We start from the raw sequence: 20,813 nt of genomic DNA, 5'->3' as shown, positions 1-20,813 counted from the left end.
CCTTCATCATTTAGTACGCATCAGGTCAACATTTAAAAAAAAAATTGCAGAAGGGGGAATTAGCTAAACAACTGCATGTTCACATTATTCAATGCATATTCACATTATTCATTCTCATTGTGCCAGAAGACATCTACAGAATAAGAACTCCCCCTCCAATCAGCTGTATCTGACTGTTTCTTCTACATTCATAAGCTGTTTTTAGGCAGCTCCTATTTCTTTTAGCTCTATTTCCCATAGCCACAAGCCAGATGTTTGCAAGAACTGGATTGTGAGGGAATCTCTAAGGGACTCTCTTGAGGTTTCTTCTCCCCTTTTAAGTCCTGCCTTATGAGTCAGGCTGAAGTATTTGCCACCACACAATGAAGGAACAAGCCAAACAGATCTACTTGTTAACTCTAATTTGGCAGTTCAGTACTTAAAAGTGGTGACCAACAATGAAGAATCTGATTTTTTTTGTTGTCCCATAAAAAAAGTTTTGCTGTCTTATTTTGGGCATACCTTTAAACGGCCTGTAGATTCTACTGTGGAAACAAGTCATGAAAGTAGCACTTATTACAGTTGTGATCCCAACTGTGGAATCGTAAGGGGAATTATCAAGTTATGAAGATCCAGTCACACAAAGATGAGCCAAAGAAAAAGTGCTTTGTGAGACAGTTCCTTTGAACCGACAAGTTTCCTGACATGCAGTAAAAAGAATTTTCCACCAAGTAAGAAGAGTCCACAAAGAGTATAATCAGAAAGTATTTGCAGTATTTGCAAAAGATTCAGGGAAACTGAGGTGCTTTTTCATTTGTTTTTTTGTTGGGGTTTTTTTTTTTGGCTTAGTTTTGCAATATTCTGTTGCTTAAGAGGAATTCAGGATTGCAACAATGGGGAAAAAACATGACAAAAACCAGAAATACAGATTGGAAAGAAGATGGAAACAGAAAAGATTCACAGATTAAAACCACTGATCATTAGTGACAGTTGCCTCTGTGTTGTCTTCTTTTAATGATAAGACAGTTAATAGCAAGAATCACAATTAATATAATCAATAAGGGAAGACAAAAAACTGATAATAAGGATGACTGACTATAAAGGATGAATAATGAGAAAACTATTAAAGACGTAGGTAGGCCAGCAAAGCTTAAGTGGGGTACATAGTGTTATTTTATCAAATTAAAAGCAACTTGCTGAAATGCAGGAAAACCACAAATAACTGGATCCCTTAACCAATAACATAACCAATACACTAACTTCAACATTCACTTCTGCAGCACATTAGTGCACACATTAATAGATAGAGCAGAATGCCAACACAAGCCTGTATATTAGAACACAAAGCAGACCTTAGTATTTTTAAGAAGCCAGTTTAAAAAAATCAGTCTATCCATCTTGTAACTTGGTATTGTAAAGAATATACCAATTAAAACATACAACACTCACTAAGTAAACATGCTAAGTGAAGTAGCTACATCACTCAATGCTTCATGACCCAATTCTAAGCACAGTTTTGCATCTGTTGGAAAGATGAATGTTACCTAGATCTTGGAAGAAGTTTTAGACATCTCTCAGCATGCAACAGAAATCTAAAACAAACCTTGTATACAAAAATTGTGTAAGCAGCCATATATACGTAAAATAGTCTCAACTACAGATCTTTGCACAACACTTCACACATGCAACAGCATGGTTTCATTAAGGCACATCGCAAAAATTTCATGTTCACCAACGTCAGCATTTTAGCCAATGGAATCAAGCTGCTACTCTTACTGGTATGCAACTTTAAATGTCCTTTTGTTTTTTCTTAATAAAATGACAGTAGAACAATAAGCTTCTTCCTACTTTGAGTAATTTCAGCTTAGATGCAACTTCTGAAAACTCCTGAAGCTTATAAACAGACATACTTCCTTGTTACTAAGCAGACTGAAACCTGGAAAGCTCTCAGAAGGGTTGAAGCTTACACAGACAAGCTTATCAACTACTTGATAAAGCATAGCTATAAAACACTCTCATGATCATTATCCAGTATCTGCCCTTGAGAGTGGTTGCTATGAATGAGAGAGTTTTACTGCTTGTAGCCCTTTAACTGCACTGTTGCGTAAAGTTTCTATTACCAGGAAGGTAACAGCTCTCACTACTTTACTACAGGTTGCTTCATCCTTTTGAAAATTTTGCTGTCACAAGATTGAGAATTTAGCAAAATTTCTAAGTAATTCTCAAGATCTGGCTCAGATTTTTTTTTTTTTAAAGTTTTTATCATTACAATAGCACACCAAACCACCTTACTTAAGAAATGCACTTCATTGGTATGGACCAGATATCAAGTATAAAAACCTATCATAGGTGTTTTGGAAGAAATAATGCTATACTTATACTCTGCTAAATGAATAGGAAGAAAGCCTATAGCAATTCAGCACTAGCCATCCACAAATTCAGATCATACACCTACAGAGATTAGTTGTATTTACTTTGTAATGTTTACTTTGTAAAAAAACAGGAATACATCAAACTGTCCAGAAAACTGCAGAAGTTTCTCACTACCATTTGAACAGTATCATCTCTATTTTAGCTATTTCCACACCTTCAAAGTGACAAGCTTCTGAAACAATGAATGCAAATAAGCAAGGATATACAGAACAGCTGAGCTTGGAAGGGACCTCTGGAAGTCATCTGGTCCATCCCCACTTCTCAAGCAGGGCCACCTAGAGCCAGTTGCCCAGGACCATGTCTAGACAGCTTTTGAATATCAACAAGGATGGAGATTCCACAACCTCCCTGGGCAACCTGTTCTTAAGTTTGTACATTAGAACTTGTGCCTTTTTTTTTTTAATCCAACTTTCATTCAAATACTTAATTAAATCCCTCAAGTATGGTGAAAAAGAAAGTCATAGCTGAAATGGATATCTTGTCATGATGTTGACATTATACTAAAATCAAGCATTAGAAATGCAGTTGTCTGAAAAATTTACTTGAATTTCTTGCATACAAAGAAAACATATGGATTTAGGCAAAGAATATTAACCGTGTGACAAGATAAACACAAAATTATGATTAACACCAAGACTTAGTTCCAAAGCTTCTGAAATGTCATAATTTTGTAAGACTCAGTTGCCTAACTAGTTCTAGTTTCTTTTTCCCTCTTGCATGCTATCATTCATACATCTACAATTACGTTTAGAACATTCCTAGAACAGAATGTTTCTTTAAAATTGTACAGTTAAATATTTAAGGAAAATGTTTGTGACATTTACATAGTAAACCCATGTATTTGAGCACAAGAAAGCCATAGAGGTTACACTTTCACTAGGTATATAGTTTTCATCACCCTCCGGTAAGTTGATTATAGCTATAATCTTCCACAGCACAGAATTGTGTGGAAAAAATATAGCTAATTTTGTTATTACAAAAATAATTAATATAATTTGATACAAGTCATATTTTGGATTATTATTGTTATTAAAAGAATCCACATTCCATCTTCATTCTAATTTCAACTATCCCAAGATACTTGATTTGGTTTTCAACACTGAATAAGAACAAGAAAAGAAGATCTAATAAATAGAACTAGCTTGAAACCTAAAACCTATAATAAATTCAAATCACTTTTCCATGAGTAATCAAAAAACCAGCTGTGACCACAGACACAGCTTAAAAAATTTGCTCAAAGACAATATATACTACCTCAATATTTTTTTAAAATTAATAGCAGTATTTTTAACATAGAAAGACTTCCCTGGTAACATAAAAATAGTGGTCAGTGCAAATAATATTGCCTTTCATAATAGGGAATCAATCTCTTTTTGTCCATCGCGACTTAAGAACAGAAATCTCTCTCTTGCTCAGCTTACATCCTCCAAGAAAGTCTAGCAGGCATCACAGAACAGAGCACACTGAAGGATGCATAATAGAAGACTTCAAAGAGCAACCACCCTAGTATATACTTCCATCTCTACTTCCATGTTATAATTCCTGAATAAAACCAAAATTCTTTCATTACACTTATTGCAGGCAAAAAAAAAAAACCCAACCAAAAACATTTCTTGTGTTAATAGATACCTGAAGTATTTATAAATAATACTCTATATCAAGCCTAGAAAAAAAAAAGGAAAAACTAACTACAAACAATGTTTTGTATGCTTCTGGTTTTTAGCAAGATGATAAACCTTAGGTGAGAAAAAAAGTTTTAGTTCCTTCAGACATAAGCAATTGTATTTTAGGAGCAGCTCCTTACCTGCTCATAATTTAGACGCTGAATTTCAGATATCTCTTTAGGTTTTGCATCAAGAATATAGTCTCCTAAAAAAAGCGAAAATAAAATTAAGTTTATTCCATAGAAACACTTCTGACTGAAGCTGACTGATCATAAATACCACCATTGAAGTTTCCTATCAAATTAATGAGTTTGCATTGTTTTATAACCTGAACTATAATTATGGAGTAAAATATAAGAAACATAGTAAGATCATATTAAGAAATAAAATTCAAATCACCAACATTGTTACTAAAGCAGCATTTCATAATCTCTTGGGGTATCATACCAATCTCTTAATTATTCAGAACTTTACCTCCCTCTGTGCCTCAACTTAAAAATATAAAAAGGTCAAACTGTTCACAGTAAGATATGTAACTGCGTAACAATTTAAAAAGGCAACCACTTATCCTGACTGATACTATGACTATTTTGGCATATGTTCCCATACACCAATAATTCTGAAAGGCTTGTATTCCCATCTGTGTCCACAACACAAAGGTAATAATTAATCAGGTAATCAACACACTGCAGTTCAAGATTTGTAACACTTTTAGTGACTAGTATCCATAAATTGCCTCTCCCAAATTTTTCAGATTTTATTTCAACAGTTTTCATATTTATTCCCTTGCTCCATTCCAAAAAAATATGTTTCTACTCAAAGGAAAATATCATTACAGGTTTCATAATTTATAAACCTTTTAAGCTAAGACTGTTCAAAGTAGTTGAAAGGCATTTCTTTTTTTATTAAGCTGTAGAAGAACCATTTGGCAATTGCTAATCCTGTTGACTGAATAGGATCCTAAATAATTTGAGCAGGTAATTTTGTTATTCAATTTAATAAGATAATTCCAGAAGCTAATATGCCTTCAAGAAAGAATACACACATTTAGCCCACTGGGATTGTGCGGTGACTTCAGACAGTATTATTCTATCAATACAATCAGAAGAAATGTTTAGACACAGGCAGCAAGATTTCTTAAGATTTATTTTTTTGAAATTAAGTAATTAACTTTTTTCTTCAACTGAAAGATTCAGCCATATACTTTTGAAAAGAACAAGCTACATTCTTTAAGAGCAAAAAGAAAGAAAATATAGTAAGTTGTTTTTCTCTCCGGCTTAAGAAGAATCAAAACTAGTCTGTAAGCTCAAACATTTTCTATTTGTTAGGCTACAAAGGGAAAGAACTGTGGTGCACATAGCTTAAGTACTATTGCAACTGCACATTTAACACCTGGATCATTCCAGGCTATTGAAGTTACAGACTTGTCAGATAGAAACAGCTGCAGTTTTGCTGAACACTGAATCTGATAACAGAGGAGTGCCTGCACATGAGACCTCAATCACTGTGACGACTTAATTAATTCTTCCTGTTATTTTAATTGGGTCATACTACCAAGGATTAGAGTTACTACACACAATTAAAGGCACAGTCAACTTACTGCATTCTGTCAACTATAATAGAAGAACACTGTAAGAGACGATGAATAAGTTTAAATCTACCAATGTGTTCGTGTACTAAGCCATACCAACTGCATAACTCAACTAACCACTTAGGAAAGCAGTACAGAAAACTTCTAAAAGCAATTAAGGAAAAGCATGAGTAACTGAAAACCATAAGTAGTCTTCTTGAAGTGTGCATTCAAGTAAAGCTGAATAAAATAGTAAATAAATGAAACAGTCCTCCTATATTACTATTTACTAATAAGTATAATATATAATTGAAAACCATTTATTGTAATTACTAACCTAAGTATTCCATCAGCTGTTCAGCCGTTATGATTTCCATCATGGGTGGCAGCTTAATCTGTGAAAGTAAAAGTATATTCTCTTCAAAATGTGAAAATGCTACAATGTAGGAAGTCTTAGTAAGGTATTTCTGGACTGAAGTCTTCTGATCACATTTGCCCCACCAATTTTTAAGAGCATTAGCATACTGGGACCAAGAACCTTCCCAGGACCTCTACTAAGTAACAGCTACAAGAAGAAATGAAAAAAGGCATTTTGGTTTTTAGACAAACCACCCCCACACACAGTACTTCCTCTCACTCGCAGCTCTCTGCGTAGTGCTCCCTATTCCCACTAAAAAATTCCACCAGCATCCCTCTTGACTTCACAGGGGTTCACACCACTCACTGCAGTAGCTCACCTGCAAGCATCCAGGATAATGGACTGGGAACTGTAGCCACCCTTGGTTAAGAAAACTTCACCTTATTCAGGGAAGTCTTTGACTCCCTGCCTTCATCCTAAGTCTTAACTGAGTCTTAACTCAAAAGGTTCCTGCACACAGACAGGCTGCAGACAATCTGGTGGCAGCAGCTGCTGCGACAGGGAAGCCAAGACTCATGCAGGTACAAGGAAATTACCTCCCAGCCTCGCATTGCAAGGGTTTGGTTTAACTCCATACAGAAGAGACTGGACACACAGAACTCGGTGGTGAAGCTTCTGTCCCCCTCTCCCCTGACCTATTCCCGTCATTGTCAGCTGCTAAAACCAACCACCTTGGCAGCAGCCAGAGCCAAAAGCTTCTTACATATTCATCTCCTCCATCCAGCATCCTGGGTAAATGTTTTGGTTGCACACTTTAATTTACATATCCCCCTGCAATAACAGCCAAAGCACAAACACATACAAAGGCTCTTCTGGCACTCTGAAGGAATACCATAGGAGGATATTGTCTTTAACCGTCTTGTGCTCAATTTTCCTCTGCATAAACATGAATTTTATTTTTCTAGGGTTTGGGGTGGTTTGGGTTTTTTTTGTTGGTTTTTAAGTTTTCTCTTCAGTTTTTAATCTCCTTATCCTATCTCTGTTCAACATCTTACCACTGAAAGTCTAGAAAGGCTGGTATTTATTTTATTAGGAATTTTTTAATCATGTTCCTCCACGCTGATCACCATTCTCCTTGACACAGAAAGACAGACATGATGTGAGATTGTTAACTCATGCTTAAGATTTGATAGGCTCCAACTACTTTGCTGGCTGTGGAGAGGAAAGAGGAAGTAGAAAGGCAAGAGCAATACATATAAAGCCTTTGATGCAGCATCCCAAACTCAAAAATACAGTATAGCAACACACTACACTGTTCACATGGTGATGGAGAGGGTTTCCTTCCCAATCTGAAAACTAAGATATTTTAATAACTTTCCAGAGAAAATAAGGTGTGATTGGACTAAATCTATCTCACTGCCAATTTTAATAATATTTGACAAAAGGCAAATGTGTTAAAGATATAGATTTACGGGAAGTTTCATTAAATTTGGAAGAAGAAAGAGACCCAAGTTAATAGGGCCTTTTCTTAGCCACTGGCTAAGAAATATGCCCATAATTAGGTCAGAATTGACCACACGACATATGCCACACATTGATCAACCCACAGATGGTAGACATAGAAAGAAGGTGAGAGTACTGGGATCTGGGGAAGGAAGGGAATCAAAGTATAAATTGTTAGTAAAGCATGAAATTAGTGAAGCATAATTTCATAAGAAAGAAGGCTTAATTAGTTCTGCTTATAAAAAAAAGTATACGAATTAAACAAGCAGCACATGAATTTCTGAAAACATCTTTTAAATGTTTTTTAACAACTGACTGTAACTTACAAAATTTCTTAACCTCTTCCTAAAACTCCTCTAAGTTTCACTAGTACTCAGTAGGCTAAAGGTTTTCATAATCTTTGATCCTGTTCATAATATTCATACTGAGTATTCACATAGATATAATATATTGTGCCAAGTAAATAACAGGACTACAGGTTCAAAAAGCTGATTCTTAAACTTCCAGTTCTGAATTGGCAGCATTCAAGCCTTTGCAAACATTAGCTGTGTACACCCCTGAGTTGGGTCTGGTTCATTACAGCTCCTAAGGCATATCGACATAACAGCATATAACAGAATTACTTACACTAGCTATGCCTGAAGTGGTTCAGGGACTACAGATGTGCACGGTACAGCATGAAGGAAAATCAGCATTGCTCCCTCAACTATTAGCAGGACTACTGCAATGATTCTTTCATGACTAAAGCTAGCTCTTTTTATTACTTATTTAAAACCATTCATATCAGCTCAGCCAGCATTGCTTGGGGGTTTCTGCTCTGCACCACATTTGGGAATCTAGAAGTATGCCTACGCTACAAACGGTGGCTATAAAGCACAATTACATGGGTTACCTATATTGGAGCTCTACGTACTCAGGGCATAAACGTATTATTCAGACTTTATGGACTGAAGGAGGTATTATTTGTATCATTGGTTAACAATCTGAATTCCCCCTCACAACTGAAATGCTAAGCAATCTATTTTTTTTTTACTGCAGAACCAAAGCAGTTTTACTTGTATCTGCAGAATCTCTCAGTTAGATATTTTAACGAGCTAAATCTCAAAATTAACTGCTTAATTAAATGCTAAACAAAGTTAAGGGCTTACTTCACGGCATAATTTTATGGCTAGCATGTTTTGTGGGACCTTGATGACACCTTTAAAGTGGGCTAATGGGGTTCCAACACAGTCATAAGTACTTCTGAACAGAGCTGACTTAAGGGTATAGAGAAAACGTGACATTTCCTAACTGTTCAGAGCTTCATTGCAGGCACTTAAGCTACAGGAAACAGGAAAGAAAAACACCTTAAAACTTAAGGAAGAGAAAAAAAATCGTACAGAACCACAGCCATTCTCCACATAAATCAACAGAAAAAAACAATGTAAGCAATAGTAGTGAAAGCTGTTGCTGTCGAGAACAATCTATTATTTTGAGGGACAAGTTTTCTCAATAGGGCTCAATGCTTAGTTGCTAGATTTTACATTAATTTTACATTTTAGGAACAACATGTTCCCTCAACTCCCACCCATTTTCTGTACCCCTCTATTGCAGTCTCCTGGTCTTTCACCCTGATCTCTCTTCTTAACTCTAGCTACTATTAATTTCCCCCATTCAGCAGAGGGAAACTAAATCTTTCTCACCCAACTATGATGTGAGGTACAGGTGAGCCACCTTTGTAATTAAAAGACAAGACTGGTAAACAAATTTTCATATTGAACAGTTTGTCTACTACAACTTATACAGTTTCTATGCATTTGACTACAAAATGGAAAACTACATAAAGCTAATTTTAAATATGTATTCTCCCACTCTTCAGAAGGGCTTAAAAAAAAAATTTAAGTGATATAGTCCAGCATAGAAGCTAACACTTCCAAAAATACTATGCATATAGAAAGGGACCACGCAAATTTCTAATGGCTTATTATTTATAGTCTCAGAACATGTTTAGCTAAAATATGCAACTCCCCTGAATTCAGTGTTCTGGAAGAGGTAAGGGTAGCTTTAAGCTGCCTTGTCAAAAAATTAACACTCCCTGCATATACATACCTCTTGCCTTGCAGGACCAGCTTCATAGGCTTACCACACGACAGACTGGTAATACGTGCTACCACCCAATAACCTGAACATCTCCCCCCTCAAGCAGGTTTCCTCCAGTCCCTCCAAGAAGGCCTCCTGTCCTGGAAAAGGCACAGCTACCGGCCTACTGATTTGTAAGCTCAACTCACCCCACAGATGCAGGGAGGAAGGCTGCCAAGGCCTCCGCTGAGCGTTCATCAGAAGCTCACCGGCAACTCACCTTTGGAGGCTGAGCAAGTTCATCTGAGCAATCTGTGCAAATGCTGGCCATCCGGAGGCTTTAGCTCCGTAACAAGAGCAAGCAGATCACGTGTAAAGGGCCAATGCCAGACCTCAGACCAGGCACTACCACTGCAGACTCCAACAAATCAAATGGGTATCAGCGGGAGCATACTGTACTCAGCTCCTCTGAAAAAAGGCCATTTTTTTGAGAAATTAAAACTAAAAGTTTCTGACTAGAAATTTTTTACTCTACCTCTTCTCTGCACCTCAATTTGGATACATCTAAGCATAAACGGTTATACAACATTTACTTACGTAATTGTTACAATCACCTAAATAGGCAACTCATACAGTTCTAAAAGTTACTGAAATTTTAGAAGAACTAGGCATGTAGGGAACACAGCTCCCAAAACTGTCCATTCCGTGAGAGGACTGTGATAGACAAAACTTTTAAAGACACTGTCAAATATGCTACTGGGATTATTTTCCTACACAAAAAGCTGTAAGGACAAGATATTGCATATGCACTCACTTCTCAAGACAATATTATTTATATCTGTATTACATTATGTTTTCCCTTACACTTACGTTCCAAAACAATTTGTTTATCTGTTCCCTGGACATTTCAGATATGTAATTTCTGTGCAATGCATTAAGGTTCACAGAGTTCTTCGGCTACGTGACATCACATACTACCTCAGAAACACAGAGCAGAATTGCATGGCACCCTTACTAAGCATTTAGCATCTGATGATTGCCATGGAGTACATCCTGAGAAGGGCTACCCCCACACAAAATTACAGTTTAATACAATGCCAGAAGTTATCAGAAAGCGGTGCATGAACTACACCTAACAAAAGTCACAAAAAGTACTTGGAAAAGCAAGCTTTGCATTGCTAAGCTTAACTACATAATGAGCCACGGGCCTGAGGAAAAACTGAGCAGTCTTCAGATTTAAACAAGCTGAAAGACAGTGTCCTATGCTACTCTGCATCAGAAGAGACAACCCATGCTTGTACATACATTTTAAAATGTTTGTTTCAATACTCTACTTCTGCTTTCATTTCCATCATGGAAGCCTAAACAGTTACCACAGTTTTGCATAACAGTTACTTTTTCAAGTTGGTATCATACTGCTTTTGTTTTCTTTTTACTTAGAAAAACATTTCTGTAACACTTCTGTAAGCAGAACTCCTCAGCACTATCTCCTAAAGGCTAAACTGCAAGTTAAGCTTATAATAGGCAGTCTGCAAAAACACTTCAAAAGAAAAGCAATTTCATAATTGTAACATTTAAAAGTACAGCTTCTACAATCTGCCACCTCAAAGTTGTATGTCCAGACTCCTTTGAAAGTAGTGGATAAAGAGAGGTAGCAGTTTTATCGCAAGTTTAGTTCCAAAATTTGGTACTGTCAAAAAGGAATTTGAACAGTCCCAGTGGGTGCTACTACTTCAGAATTTCCAAAAATCCAAGCACTACCAAACCAGTATCTCACATATGAGAACATACAGGTGCAACACTAAAACAATCAATTATTTTTCTTTGCACCTGTATTCCTTAATAAAGATCTTAACTCTAGTATCAATAATACCTCCAAAAGGCATAATAAAAACTGAATGATGACTAGGAACACAGAAGAATCTTGCTCCATTAATGAACAAGATCTTCATAACTAGGAAGAAACATTTCGAGTATACGGCACGCTTACCTAAGGTACAGTACATCTTAAGTCTTGTTATTGCAATCCTTTAAGCAAGTTAACAAACTACTTATAGTCTCTCTTTACTCAGTGAGGGGTATCTCAAAAAAACATGTTTTGAATGAGGTTGTTGCCTGTCTGCAACTCACGTAAATTCTGCCGAGGTTTCACATAAACAGACAAAATTATAAAAAACCCTTCCTGTAATTCCAGCAATAAGAAATGGTAGGGCAACTGGGACATACAAACAGAAGGTCACAAAACTGTTAGTATATTTAAAACAATACTCTAGTGGGGGGGGGTAAGAAGCTTGCATTTTGAGGAGCTGAAATAATTGAAGAAGTGAGTTCTCCTTAATATATCCAAATGATGATCTGAGTTTTCAGGCATAAACATTTCTGTGATTATGACCTACATACCCTCTGAAGGCCTCCCACATATTACTAAGCAGTAAATAAAGATTCTGGTTTTAAGCAAATTGATTATGTGCCACTTGTCACAAACAATTATGTGAATTCAACTTTCACTGCTGCACAAGCACAGCTGATACATAGTACTGGATCTCAAGGTTATTACTCCCATTCTGGAATAATGGAAGCATGTAACTGGCCATGCAAAGGGAAGCGTTCATGGAAACTAGTATTGTAACTGTTGTTTCGCAACTTTGAGGACTTGCATGTATTATCTGAAGTTATTTGAGACCATATCTACCTACAGGATGACCAAAACGCTCAACCTTGTCAGGATAGAGTTCCGAGAAGGAAAAGCTGGTGGCTGATACAGGGAAGAGAGCCCAAAGCTTAACTGTTTACCTTCTTATTCTCTGTTGTGATTTTATTTCCCCATCTCATCTCCTTCTCACTCCTTTTCCCCCCCACCCCTATGTAGCTGCTTTTCACCTAACATATACTATGGTATTCTTGCTTTGCTTTCATGTATTTTCACCTCTTGGTGTGCTTCCTTGTTCCGAAATTATAATTACCTGACCCAATCTAGCGTTCATCTTGGTTCAGGAGAAGTGAGAAGAATGTGGATGTCCATCCTCAGCCTTGGTATGTAGCTAGCTACTGTCAGTGACGTACAGATGAGCTGTCAATAAGCTTGCCACTCCAAACAATGCCAACATGGTTCTTGACTATAAACTGGGGAAAAGAAAGGCTAATTTGGAGAGGCACTAATTAGGAAAATTAAATATAAGCAGGGGCAATATACAACCAACTAACAGGAAAACCCTCAAGCATATAAATAATAAGTCATGTGATGGCAGTTTCACCATTTTAGTTGCCTGTCTGCAACTCACGTAAATTCTGCTGAGGTTTCACATAAACAGACAAAATTATAAAAAACCCTTCCTGTAATTCCAGCAATAAGAAATGGTAGGGCACTCCCAAGAGATGTTTTGATTTTCACCTGTTTATAAAATTAGGTATCACCTTAATTCTCACTAATGTAATATTTGATCAAAGCAGAATGCCACTTAAAATTCTGGATGGAGAACAACAGAAGAAAGCAATCATATTTAAGGAGGCAGAGGAAGAATGCTAAGGAACAAAACCTCCAAAAACTTAAACGCAAACAATGGAAGCAGTGCTGTCCCCTTTATATGCATTCATTAAATGAGAGGTTAAAAAGGAAAATCCTGTAACTAGCCATTTCTTTTAAAACACAGCCACACAGAATGAAAAGGAATAAGTTCTGCAAGACCCTCCACTCACCCCTAGATGTTAAAGAGGGAGCACAGAAAGCATTCGTTAAATACTGAAGTCTAAGACAACCCTCACACCCTCTTGAGGATGGCAGAACCTACGTAAGGCAACACCTTAAAGTCACACACAACTTCCCTGTACTGCTTTCACGGATGGCTAAATATCTACATCACTATACCCACAGCTTTCCTCCTGATGTATGAGCTGTTCTGCTCAGGAAAATGTACAGAAACTACAACTCAAACAAAACCATTAATCTTCTGGAAAGTTACCTTCCTCTAAACAAATTTCTTCTTATAATATTATTTCCATTTTGACCTTTTTCTATGTCACCTGTTACACCTGTGAACAACCTTCTACTCGTCCAATACCAAATTTCTTCCACTTGATACTGCAACATAAAAACTATTCCCATAAAGCTTTCCCATTCTATGACTCCATTCTATCAGCTCACCAGTCTTTTCAGGCTGAATTGCCAGCGTTTCTTGAGAAGTACTCCCTCCTCCTCATTTTGCAATGCACACAACCTCTTAGCTCTTCTCCAACAGATATTCCTTTCACATATAAGTGTTAATAATTACCTTATGCCTTACATTTTACTGCTTAAAAGTTAAAAGTAATTACTTCAAGACTACAGGAAGTCCATATCCGTGATGGCTATTAGAACACAAGAACTTCCAGGCCTCAAATCTGTACTTGATCACGATTCGATTTACTCGTTCATTTAAATACAATCTAATCTGTATAACTGTACAAACATATCCCTATTGTTCAGGCCATTACCTGTACAAATGTGTATTTTGAAGAATTCTGCATACACTTCGTTATACAAAACTAACCTATTTTCCCAAAATACCGTCTATGTTTTCAGTGCTATAAATAGTAATGTTTATTTACTAGAGACCTGCACACATCTGCAAACCATACACTGCTCAGTTTAATAAGGCATCATCTAGATTTTGATTTCTATTTTAAGGCAACAACAAAGTAAATCTATATATGACAGCAGCCCCTAAGTAGTGCATTGGCAACAGACTGCAAGCCATTATTTATTTTCCAAGTTCTCCATGTGAGATATGTGCTTAACAGCAGAAACAAGTCTGTGTCTTTCTTGATAGAATCACAACACGGTTTGGGTTGGAAGGGACTTTTAAAGATCTCCCAGTTCCAACCCCCCTGCCCTGGGCAGGGACACCTTCCACTAGACCAGGTTGCTCACAGCCCCATCCAACCTGGCCTCGAACAGTTCCAGGGACGGGGCACCCACAGCCTCTCTGGGCAGCCTGTTCCAGCGCCCCACCACCCTCACAGCGAAGAGCTTCTTCCTTGTATCGAACCTAAATCTACCCTCCTTCAGTTTAAAGGCGTCCCCCCTGGCCCTATCACCACACGCCCCCGTAAAAAGGCCCTCTCCAGCTTTCTGGATAACGCCGTCGACTCCATCAGCACCAACTCCCGGCGGCGCGTCAGCGTGGTTTCGGCACAGGAGCCCCCCGAGCGCTGCCGGCGCTCGGCCGAACGCCTCGTTAGCCCCGAGGAGGCCGGCGCTCCCAGGTCACCGCGCTGCCCGAGCGGCACCGCCCGCCCGCCCGCACCCGCCATGGCGGCGGCCGGCGCCCCGGCGCGCCCGCACACACGGTAGGTACCTTCCACGCCAGCAGCAGCACGTTCATGATGGCCAGCAACGGGCAGGGCCCGTTCTCGTTCTGAGTGATGACGGGCGTGTTCTCCGCCTTCCAGCGGACCCACTTGATGTGATAGACCGACTGGCCCGGGAAGCGCTCCTTGGAGGCCGACAGGAGCTGGGAGCCCGCCGCCGGCCTATCCCCTTCAGGCTCCGGGGCCGGGCCCCCCGAGGAGGCCCCCGCCACCACCGCCTCCTCGGCGTCGCTGTTGAGCTCGGAGCTGCTCGGGCAGCAGGAGTGCAGGTTGGAGAAGGACTCCAGCGAGTCCAGGCTGCGGGACTCCTCCCCCGGGGGGCTGGGAGCCCCGCTGCTCCCGGAGCCGGCCCCCGCGGGACCGCTCTCCGAGACGGGCGCCACTCCGGGGCTCTCCGGCACCGCCAGCCCCGCGCCGTCCGCCGCCGCCGGCGGGCCGCCCTCCGCGGCCCGCGAGGGAGACGCCGTCCGAGGGGCCGCGGCGGGAGCGGGGGCCGGCTGAGGGGAAGGGCTGCGCCGCCCGCCGCCCTCCTCGGCCGCCGCGGGCCCGTCCCTGCAGCCGCCCTCGCCTGCCGCCGCCGCCGCCTCTTCCAGGAGGAGCTGGCTGGCGGCGGCGCCCCCGCCGCCCCTCTTCAGCGAGCCCGGAGGCGGCGGGGGCTGCGCCAGGCTCTCCATGCCCGGCCCTCGCCGGCCGCCCGGCTCCTTCGCTCTCTATTGGCGCTGCGGCGGCCGATCCTTCGCCGACAGCGCCCGAGACGCCATAACAGCGGCGACGGCTCCGCCCCGCCGGGGACGCGTAGGCGGGAGGGAGAAGCGGCCGCGGGTCACAGCGGGGCCCGGGGCGGGGGAGCGCCGCGAGGGCGGGGCTGGCGGGGCGGGGCGGGGGAACCCGCCGGCGGGGCGGGGAGCCCGGCAACGGCGGCGGGGTCGCCGGCGGCTGGCGAAGGAGGAAGGGCGGGGAGCGGCGCGAGCCCGGAAGGGGCGGCACGCGGCAGGGCGGCCACGGGGCACGGCCGCGGCCGCGCCCCCGCCCCGGGGCCCGCTGCTGACCGGCCGCCCCTTCTGAAGCCGCGCGGGGAGCGGGGGCGCCCACTCGCTCCCCTCTCTCTCGGGTGGGGGGCAGCCCCGGTACTCGAGGCTGCCCCTGCCGCGAAGGGGCGGCAAGAGCAAGGGGGCCCGGCGCTGCCCCGCCCCGCCCCGCCTGTTTTGCAGGAAGCCGGAGGGGGGGCAGGGCCGCGCCTGCGCGGGACCGCCCCCGCTGAGGTACAGCGCGGGAGGAGGAGGAGGGACACGCCGTGTTACGAGGAGTTCCCCTTCTCGCCAGCGAGTTCCGCTTCTCTTAAAGGTGGTCAGTGCCTTTTACTGCGGTTCGTTAGAGGTCTGTATTGCAAAAATACGGCTGTGGCGAGCGTAGTAGGTACTGTGAGAACTAAGGCAGTTGTATGACTCGGGCTTCACCCTGGTGAACCTGTTTCCTTCTCCCCCTATAGAAACCTTCAGCTTTTAATCCCGAGTTTTAAATATGCTTTTGGGAAGACAGGAGTCTGCCTTCTCTTCTCTGTTCTCAGCAGTTCTCTCAGCTGAGCTCTCCGTAAACAGCTGCATCAACTTTAGCAGCCTCATCTGAAGCACGCTCGTTGTAACTGTACTTTCTACGTATGTGTTTGTGTAACAACTTTTCCCGGCTGTAACAGTGTTAGCGGGGGAAGATTTTTAATTCTGAAAGGGCAATAGGAGTGGAAAAGGGCAAAGAGAAGGGGGGGTGACAGTAAACTGAGAAACTTGTCACAAACACTAATACAGAGAACAAATCTTTGAGTTGGTACAGTTGAATGTAACAATTAGCATGTTGGCAAACAAGAAACGAAACGTTTTGTCCGAGTGGCTCACATTTTTATCTTCATCGGAGGATTTTCCTTTACACTTGAATCACAAAGGTTGTTCAAGACGATCTCAAAATGAAGAAATCCCTGTTCAGTGGGGACAACCGCAATGCTTCGCAACGCGCAGAGCGTCAAGAGAAATAGATGACCTAAAATAAAACTCGAAAAGCGAGTAAGTAAATTAGTTTCTGCAAGGAAAAATGCGTTCCTGATAAAGGGATGAAGGAAACCAGCTGATGTAAGGGGTGGCAAGCGGCCCCAGGGCCGTTTACACAAAGGTTCAACGGACCCGCAGGGAAGCCCGCTCAACAAGCACGCGTGGAGTTTATGCGCCACCTCGTTCTTTACCTCTGAGGACGTAGAACCTTCTCACCCAGACAGGTACCGGCGCCCCGGCCCGCCGGCAGCCCTAGGGCGGCGGTAGGCGGCGGCTCCGGCCTGCCTCAGCCGGGAAGCCGCCGGCCCCGGGAAAAACCCCGCTCCTGGAGGTGGCCCGGGGTGGTTCCTCCCGCGGCCGGGCCCTGCCCTGAGCTGCCGCTGAGAAAACACAACTTCCCGCCGCCCGGCCGGGCCCGGCGGAAGCAGCCGGGAAGGCCCCGCCCCGCCGGGCCGGGCCCTGGGGCGGCAGCCTAGGGGCGTCGTCCCCGACGCCCCGCCCCGCCCTCCCCGCCGGCGGCAGGGAACGCTTTTCCGCCTGGGCCCCGCCCCTTGTGCGCAGCGTGGGGAGGTGGGGCGGGGCGGCTCGTGCGTTCTGGGCGTGCCCTGCGGCCCCGCCCCGCCGGTGGCGTCGCGCGGGCGGGGGCGGGCGGCCGGAGGAAGCGGCGGAGCGGGGACCGGAGCGGAGCGGAGCGCTGCCGGCCGGGGGGGCGCCGCCGCCGCCGCCGGGGCTGAGCCGCCGATCCCAGGCTGATCTGTGGGCGGTAAACGGTCCTCCGGAGGACGACGGGGGACAAAGCGGAGGGAGGCGCGGAGCTCGCCCCTCCCCATCCCGGCGCCGACCGGGGCGGATGTGCTGTGGGTTAGGCGGCGGTGGGGCCTGGGCCCGGTGAAGATGGATCTGGCGGGGACGATAATCCTGCTGTGCTCCTGTGCGGCGGGCGCCGGAGGTGAGGAGCGGCCGGGCCCGCCCGGCCCCGCGGGGTCCTGGCCTGCGGCCCTGGCTCGGGGCTGCCGGCCTCTCTCCCTTTCTCCCTCCCTCCCTCCCTCCGTTCTTCCCTCTCTGGCGCGGCTCGGGGCTGGAGGCGGCGGGCCCCGCTCCCCGGGGCGCCGCGTCTCAGCGCCCCGGCGGCAGGCCGCGGCTGGGCCGCCGGCCGGGGCTCTCCTTTTCGCCGCCCGCTCCCGGGCACGGTCCGCACCATCCTGCCCGGGCCCTCCCCCCGCCGCCTCCCGGGGCCGGCCCGGCGCCCCCCCGCATTCCCCGGGACTTTGCCCCGCCGAGGACCGGACCGGACCGAGTCGGCTGTTCTCCCCCTCCTCTCTTCCTGGGCCCCTCTCCACCCCCCCGCCGCGCTCGGCTGTGCCTTCCCCTGCCCGGCTCCCCGCTCTCGGCTCCGGCTTCGGTCCCTCGGGACTTTCCTCACGCTGCCAGGAGCCGCTTCCCCGTTACCTTCCCCCGCCCCGTCCCTCGCCCGCGGACGAGGGCCGGGGGGCCGGTGTCTGGGGGGGAGGCGGCGACGGGCCCCGCCGGCCGCGCCGGGAGGCTGCCGCGCCGGGTGCGCGGAGTGGGTGTCCCGCTGCGCGGAGTGGGTGTCCCGCTGCGTGGGTGTCCCGCTGCCCGCGGAGCGGGCCGCGCCCCCACACCTCGCCTCCCCTGCGGCCGCTTCCCTGTCCCCGAAACCAGGAAGCGCGGGTAGACGGAAAGTTCAGCTTAAGGAAATAAAAGACGGGCCCGGGTGGTTTTTTTTTTTTCCTGAAGCGTGACGGTAGCTTCGAGGAGGGGTCTCCCCTCTCTCCCAGGCCAGAGACAAAACATGCCCGTGTTGATGGGGGATGCGTAACTTTGTGACGGCTCCCCTGACTGGTTGTTTTTCAGCGCTGGGAAACTGTTTCGTGACCGCGTCTGGTAACGCTTAATTGGTCAAGTCATGTCAGCGAGGTAGTTTCATGTTTTTACAAGGATGGGTGTTGGAAAAAGTGGACTTTGAGGGTGTTTCTGGAGAAGGATGGGTGGAGCAGCTGATAAGGACTTGCTTCCTCTGTTTCCTTTGGCACCTCCTATTTATCTGGGCTCTGCAGCTGCGTACATCAATACGTAGGTTTATTGACAAAGAATCTAACCCTCAATCTTTCACATGTTCTCAAAAAGTAACATCGCAGTATATTAAAACTTCAGTAGGTTGTACTTGAGGCTAAGCTATGAGATAAAAAGCAAGCTGATTTGCATGGTCAGAAGTCATCCCGTTATTTATGTGATTAGGAGCGGTGTACACAACAGACTTTCCTGGTGACTTTTCCTTCATAAATTCTTGTAAGCTATCGAGGTATTTCTAACTTAATTATTGGCATACTTTTTGAGGCCTCTTTGTTTTCTGAACTAAAACAGTGTTGGCACAGAATTAATTCAAAGTGATTCATTAACCAGTTGTGAGGGTTGTTTCCACTGTTTAATTCTAGGCAGGCAAATATGCCTTAAAGTTAAAATCATAGTAAGCGTGTAAAGTACGGTCCTCTGGATATAGAGAAGCAAGTTCATAAAGTGTATTTTAGTTTAGGTGTTCATGTTATTTTTTTTCTTTGAGAGAAGAATGGGCACCTTCAACATTTCTGGCACTAGGAAGCACACCTCACTAGCAGGTGACAGAAGCCCCATGTCTTTCGATCTTTATTAGTACAGGTGAATCTTTAAAGAAAGCTTAATAATGCTGAATAGAAATCTAGAAATGATGGCCAATGCACATCTCCAAAATATCTTATGAAACTTTTTTGTTAAAAGTCTCAACATAATTATGAAAGATTTATTGGAACTCTATGTTGAATTAAAATTACTGTTTAATATTAGAATTTTTTGTTTTAAATGTGTTCACATTTCTAGAGTTTCTTAAGTACTGTAAATGTTTTTATTTACTGAAAACTAGAGTTCTGCATTTGCATGCTTTGCTTCTAGGCAGGCATTAATGTCCATGTGAAAAAGGGCAAGTTCATGATTCTTAAAGATGTTACTGAGAGAGCAGTGCAAACTGGAAACAACTAAAAAAACCCCAACAATTTACCTGCGTTTCATTTGTGTACAGTGCATCTTGTGCTCATTAATTTTACACAAATCTTGAAGCCAAGTTATACTTACCTGTAAAGTTGTTTAGTTTTAAGCCATATAGGTATTAAATAGTAATGAATTTGAAAATTCCATTGTTCTGCACTTAAAAAAAAAAAGTTCTTCTGTATGTTGAGACTAAGATTAGAATATTTTTACGGGATACCTGAGTTTGAACTCTTCTGAAAGAATTATGCAAGGCTTTGTGCCTGTATACCATATTTATACTCTGTTGTAATAGTCTTTAGATACTTTAAATATAAAGGTGTATTGTAGATTAACAGAACCAATTGTAACTTTAGTTCACAGTTAAGTATGAATCACAAAACAACATTTTAAAATCTTAAGGTACAGCATAACTTGGATGGTTTATTTGAGGAGAAAGATTAGTGAAATCTCTTTGTTTCATTTGAAAAATTTATTTTCTTTTGTAGTTTCTACTGTTCTTAAAATTATGTAAAAGGAATGCAACCAAAAGCAATCAGTACTGTTGCTGCACTAATGAAGTGTACTGCAATGTCTGTATTATGCTGCTTTATAACTGTCTGTATGGTTTATGGTTAAAACAGACAAGTTATCAGCAATTTGGTCTAATAGGCCCTGAAACACGTTCTGGATCAGGTTTTGGTTTTAGATCACTTTTAGGGCTCTCTCAGAAGTTTTTCTTTCTTTGCTACCGCTGAATAAATACGACCTTTATAAAACAAGTGGTCCAGTAGGTCAGTTTGAATACAGTTTCAACAGTGTGAGAAGCAAAAGCCTTGCCAATT

The 20,813-nt window shown here is 43.5% G+C and overlaps 2 protein-coding genes across 6 annotated transcripts in view; one reads left to right on the top strand and one right to left on the bottom strand.

Annotated features, from left to right (window-relative positions):
- Window positions 1–15,852, bottom strand: part of MINDY2 (MINDY lysine 48 deubiquitinase 2) — a 34,594-nt gene extending 18,742 nt beyond the window's left edge. For 3 of the 5 annotated variants that reach the window (XR_012652821.1, XR_012652822.1, XM_075045403.1), the window contains exons 1-3: window positions 14,899–15,830; window positions 5,984–6,041; window positions 4,217–4,281 (exon numbers count right to left, since the gene is read on the bottom strand). Coding sequence is in view for 3 of the 5 variants with exons in the window: in XM_075045403.1 (XP_074901504.1) it covers window positions 4,217–4,281; window positions 5,984–6,041; window positions 14,899–15,585 (810 nt within the window). In the remaining 2 variants the exon portion in view is untranslated. Of the gene's footprint in view, window positions 1–4,216; window positions 4,282–5,983; window positions 6,042–14,898 lie in introns of all 5 variants that reach the window. The other 2 variants (XM_075045404.1, XM_075045406.1) reach the window with 1 other exon arrangement.
- A 1,750-nt stretch (window positions 15,853–17,602) lies between these two features.
- The window catches only part of ADAM10 (ADAM metallopeptidase domain 10), a 57,604-nt gene continuing 54,393 nt past the window's right edge, over window positions 17,603–20,813 (top strand). Inside the window, exon 1 of the mRNA XM_075045377.1 lies at window positions 17,603–17,899. Coding sequence (XP_074901478.1) covers window positions 17,845–17,899 — 55 coding nt within the window. The 5' untranslated portion in view covers window positions 17,603–17,844. The remainder of the gene's footprint in view (window positions 17,900–20,813) is intronic.

Source organism: Buteo buteo, chromosome 13, assembly GCF_964188355.1.
Source record: "Buteo buteo chromosome 13, bButBut1.hap1.1, whole genome shotgun sequence".
Classification (NCBI taxonomy): Eukaryota; Metazoa; Chordata; class Aves; order Accipitriformes; family Accipitridae; genus Buteo; species Buteo buteo.
This window is presented reverse-complemented; position numbering and strand designations above follow the sequence as displayed.